Source organism: Arachis stenosperma, chromosome 10 (genome assembly GCF_014773155.1).
Source record: "Arachis stenosperma cultivar V10309 chromosome 10, arast.V10309.gnm1.PFL2, whole genome shotgun sequence".
NCBI classification, from domain to species: Eukaryota; Viridiplantae; Streptophyta; class Magnoliopsida; order Fabales; family Fabaceae; genus Arachis; species Arachis stenosperma.
The window spans coordinates 114,655,997-114,660,949 of record NC_080386.1 but is presented as its reverse complement, the minus strand read 5'-3'; the positions used below and the strand labels follow the sequence as shown (position 1 = coordinate 114,660,949).

Sequence of the window (4,953 nt, the reverse complement as noted above, 5' to 3'; positions counted from 1 at the left end):
TGTCATTATCAGTTTATCTCACCCCTTATCTGTGAGGGAGGTCCGTTCCTTTTTGGGACATGCAGAATTCTATAGGCGCTTTATCAAGAATTTTAGCAAGATTGCATTGTTGTTGTCGTGCCTACTCCAAAAGGACATATACTTTGAGTTTGATAGTGCTTGTGCGGATGCATTTGAGGAGTTGAAGAGAGCTCTTACCACAGCACCAATTGTAAGGGGACCTGACTAGACGCAGCCGTTCGAGATCATGTGCGATGCGTCAAATCATGCTATAGGTGCCGCGGTTGCACAGCACAATGGTAAGCTCCCTTACATCATTGCTTACTCCTCCAAGACATTGGATGCGGCACAATCCAATTATACCACTACAGAGAAAGAGCTTTTAGCCGTTGTTCATGCATAAGATATATTTAGATCTTACTTGCTAGGCTCCAAAATAGTGGTATATACGGATCATGCAGCTTTAAAATATCTGTTGACAAAGAATGAGTCGAAACCTAGGATCATACGTTGGATCTTGCTCTTGCAAGAGTTTGACATTGAGATGAGGGATCGAAGTGGGTCACAATCTAGTTGCGGACTATCTAAGTTGCCTTGAAAATCTCAAATATGGCCTATTTCCGATCGACGACTCATTCCCTTTGGATAGTTTGCATGTTGTTTCGGATAGTTTTCCTTGGTTTGCTCCTATGACAAACTACTTGGTTGCTACGATCTTCCCTCCCAACTTTTCAAAACATCAAAGGGATAAGTTGAGGAGTGATTCCAAATATTACATTTGGGATGACCCTCACTTGTGGAAGAGGGGAGTAGACCAAGTAATTCGAAGATGTGTCCCGGAATCCGAAATCCAACCCATTCTTGAAGCTTGCCATTCATCCGAGTGTGGCGGCCACTTTGGCCCACAACGAACGGCTTAAAAGGTTTTGGATTGTGGATTCTGGTGGCCAACCTTATTCAAGGATGCTAACCAATTTTGTGTGTCATGTCACCAATGTCAGGAGTCAGGAAATGCATCCCAAAAGGATGAAATGCCTCAAAAACCAATGTTGTTTTGTGAGATCTTTGATGTATGGGGCATAGACTTTATGGGGCCATTTCCTAACTCAAGTGGGTATCTGTATATTTTGTTGGCGGTTGACTACGTATCAAAGTGGGTGGAAGCGATACCTACCCACCTTGATGACGTTAATGCCGTGATTTCTTTCATTTGAAATAATATTCTGTGCCGCTATGGGTCGCCACGAGCAATCGTGAGCGACCAAGGTTCCCACTTTTGTAACAGGAAGATAGAAGCACTACTCAAGCGCTATGGGATATTACACAAGGTTTCAACTGCCTATCACTCCCAAATAAATGGGCGAATGGAGGTGTCAAACCGAGAGATTAAGCAAATTTTGGAGAAAGTGGTGAATCCACAAAGGAAGGACTGGAGCTCTCGGTTGGGAGATGCATTATGGGCATATAGGACGGCCTATAAGACCCCATTAGGGATGAGACTCTTTCAGATCGTCTATGGTAAGGCATGCCACCTTCCGGTGGAGATTGAGCATAAAGCTTATTGGGCTGTTAAGCAGTGTAACATGGACATCACCAAGGCAGGTATAGCCAGGAAATTGCAACTAGAAGAGCTTGAATGTCTTAGGATGGAGGCATATGAGAATGCTCGAATCTACAAGGAGAAGACTAAGGCATTTCATGATCACCATATCCGGAAGAAGGATTTTCAAGAAGGTGACGAAGTTCTCCTCTACAACTCGAGGCTCAGAATCATGCCTGAAAAGCTCTGTTCAAGATGAGAAGGACCTTTTAGAGTAAAGGAGGTAAAGCCCTATGGTGTGGTAGAATTATTTGACCCTCAAAGTGATACAACTTTCAAGGTGAATGACCATAGAGTGAAGAAGTACCATGGCTACAAATTACCAAGGGAAGTGGAGGTGTTCCTACTTGAGGATACACCAAAAAGAGAGGAGGTGTAAGCTCATGACCGTCCAACTTAAGGACGTAAGAAAAGTGCTAGGTGGGAGACACTCCCACCATGGTAAGATCTTCCTTGTGTATACTTTCTTGCTTTTAGCTTTAGATTCTTTGTGAATTTTGTGATTTCTTGGTGTTGTTGAGCTTGTTTAGATATGCTACATTTTGTTGATTTTGTTAAATTGTTGTGGTATTCATTAAGACTTCATTAATCTTGGCAATTTTGTTGAATTGGTTGTGTTGAAGAAAATGCTTCATCTTGAGTATTGTATGAAATTGTGAGTGTTTTCTTGCATTATCTAGCTGAATGACTGCCAAGAATGTGTTAAGAATGCTTTTCTCTATGTTGTTTTAAAAAAAAAGGGTCACCCAGAGTGGGTGACGCGTACGCGTCGATGCATCTACGCCACTCCTGGTACTAAAACCCGAGAATTGTGCGAGATCTGGACAAAAAATGTGCTGGGAGCACAAATGCTTCCCACGCGTACGCGTCATATGACGCCTACGCGTCCCTGCATTTTTGGCTCACCCACGTGTAGGCGTGAGAGACGCGCACGCGTCAATCGCCAATTCTGGAATCTCTCGTAGTAAAACCCAAGAGTTGTGCGAAGGTTGGGCAAGTTTTGTGTTGGGAGCACAATCCCGGTCCACGTGTACGTGTGGTGTAATGCGTACGCGTCCATTGGCTTTTGACTCACCCACGCGTATGCGTGGGGTGACGCGCACGCGTCAATTTCCCATCTTGCGCCCTCTTGTACATTAACCCGAGAGTCATGCCAACTTTGCGCGAACATTTTGCTGTGAGCACAAGTGCTACCCACGCGTACGCATGGGGTGACGCGCACGCGTTGATTGGCCAACGTAACATGTACACAGCACGCCCTGTTTCACTCTCCTCCCTTAATTTCCTTCCTCCATTACTTCTTTTCTTCTTTTTCCCTCTTCCTACCACCTTATCTCCACCCACTACCACCGGCAACTTCAACCACCTCCAACAACCACCTCTGGCGGTCCCACTTTCTCTCTCCCACTTTCTCCCCCCTCTTTCTTTCTCTTCTCTCTTCTCCTTTTCTCACTTGCACCTTACCTTACCTTCTCTTTCTCCTCTCAAGGTTATATTCTTCTTTCTTCTCTTTTTTCTTTGCTTCATTTCTTTTCTTCTTAGTTGCATTTATCTACTTTCTTTCATTTCTTTTTGGTTGTACTTTGTTTAATTTGTTTTTGTTTATTTGCTTTCTTTCTTTTTCTATTTTCCATGGGTGTTGAATTTTGAGTTAACTCTTGCTTTGATGGGTTATTTTGTTATCTTTTGACTCCTTTATGATTATGTGATGTTGTTTTGATGATTGGTATTTCATTTTGGATTATTATATTTTTGAATTTATTCAATTTGTTTATTGTTTGAATGTTGCACACCAAGTGTTTGTTGAAATGCACCTATCATCTTTTTAGTCAATTTTGACACTATGCTTTCAATTTGGTGCTCTTCTCTCAATAGACTTGCTTTCTTATTGTGCATTGAGCTTGTTGCACTTCATATTTACCATTCATACGCTCATACCCAGGACTTGCTTCCTTATGTCATATTGCAAGAATTGTATTTCAACCCTCTCTAACTCCACTTTATTCCTTTTGCATGCTCTATTGTCTTGGAGTTAGATTAGGTAATTGATTTTCTTGTGCTTATTATCTTTCTTGCATATGTCACTTTGTGTTGTTATTGATGCTTGAACTTATTTTTCTCATGCCTTATTTGCATGCCTTTCTCACTCTTGCATTTCATGCTAGTGATATGCCCCAATTATTGCATTGTTGTCTTGCTTGCGTATTGTAGCTGTCATGTCTTTGACAAACCCCATTTTGACGGTTTGTCTTGCATTGATTCTAAGAGATTTTAATACCTTTTACCCTCATTTACCCATTGAAATAGCATGGTTTTGTGATTGTCTCCTTATTTGTGCTTAGATGTGAAAACATGCTTTTTAGGCCTTTAATTTGAGATTTCAATCTCCCTTTAATTCCACTAGATGCCTTGATATGTTTGCTAGTGATTTCAGATTGAAAAGGCTAGGAATGGATCAAAGGAGTGAAAAGGAGAGCATGCAAAGTGGAGAAATCATGAAAAGTCAAAGAAGTTGAACTCGCCCATGGACGCGCGCGCGCACCTGGCGCTTGCGCGCACCTGCGAATTACCCCATGGACGCGTACGCGTGCTGTGCGCGTACGCGTCGGTGCTGGTTTATGATTTTTTTAATGAAAACGTGGCCAACGAATTCTGAAGGGTTGTGGGGCCCAATCCTAACCAACTTTGGCGCCAAAGATGCTATTTAAAGCCAAGGATTGAAGAGCAAGGGGGATTCCAACTCATTAGTTCATACACACTCATTAGGATTAGTTTAGAGGTAGTTTCTAGAGAGAGAAGCTCTCTCTTCTCTCTAGAATTAGGATTAGGATTAGGTTTAGTTCTTAGATCTAGATTTTATTCATCTTCTTCTACTTCTATCCTCTTAATTCCTTGTTGATACATTCATCTTCTTCTATTCTTTTGTTGTAATTTCCTTTATGTTGTTCTTATGTTTTGTTGTAGATCTCCTTTTGTTCCTTCCTTTCTCTTTCAATTCAATAAGAGGTAACTCATGTAGATATTTCTTCCTTTATTTGTTGTTGTTAATTCTTTACATTTGATTGTTGTTAGAATTGATTCTTGTTGTCAATTTACTATGCTTTTCTTTTATGCCTTCCAAGTGTTTGATGAAATGCTTGGTTGGATTTTAGAGTAGAATTTTATACTCTTGGCTTGGAAAGGTAACTTAGGAACTCTTGAGTTACTCATGTCCAAGTGATTGATGATTGGGAGCCATTGACTCTAGTTCTCACTAATTGAATTGGTGGAGAGTTAGGACTTATGGACTAGGATTGATATAGCTCATTTAACTTTCCTTTACTACTAGTTAGAGGATGATTTAATGGGATTAA

General features: G+C 41.1%; 1 protein-coding gene across 1 annotated transcript; it reads left to right on the top strand.

The window, feature by feature from the left end:
- The first annotated feature begins 1,364 nt into the window (after positions 1-1,364).
- Positions 1,365-1,799, top strand: LOC130957517 (uncharacterized). Its single transcript, XM_057884369.1, has one exon. It carries the CDS (start codon positions 1,365-1,367, stop codon positions 1,797-1,799), a length of 435 nt encoding a protein of 144 aa, XP_057740352.1.
- Positions 1,800-4,953: the final 3,154 nt, after the last annotated feature.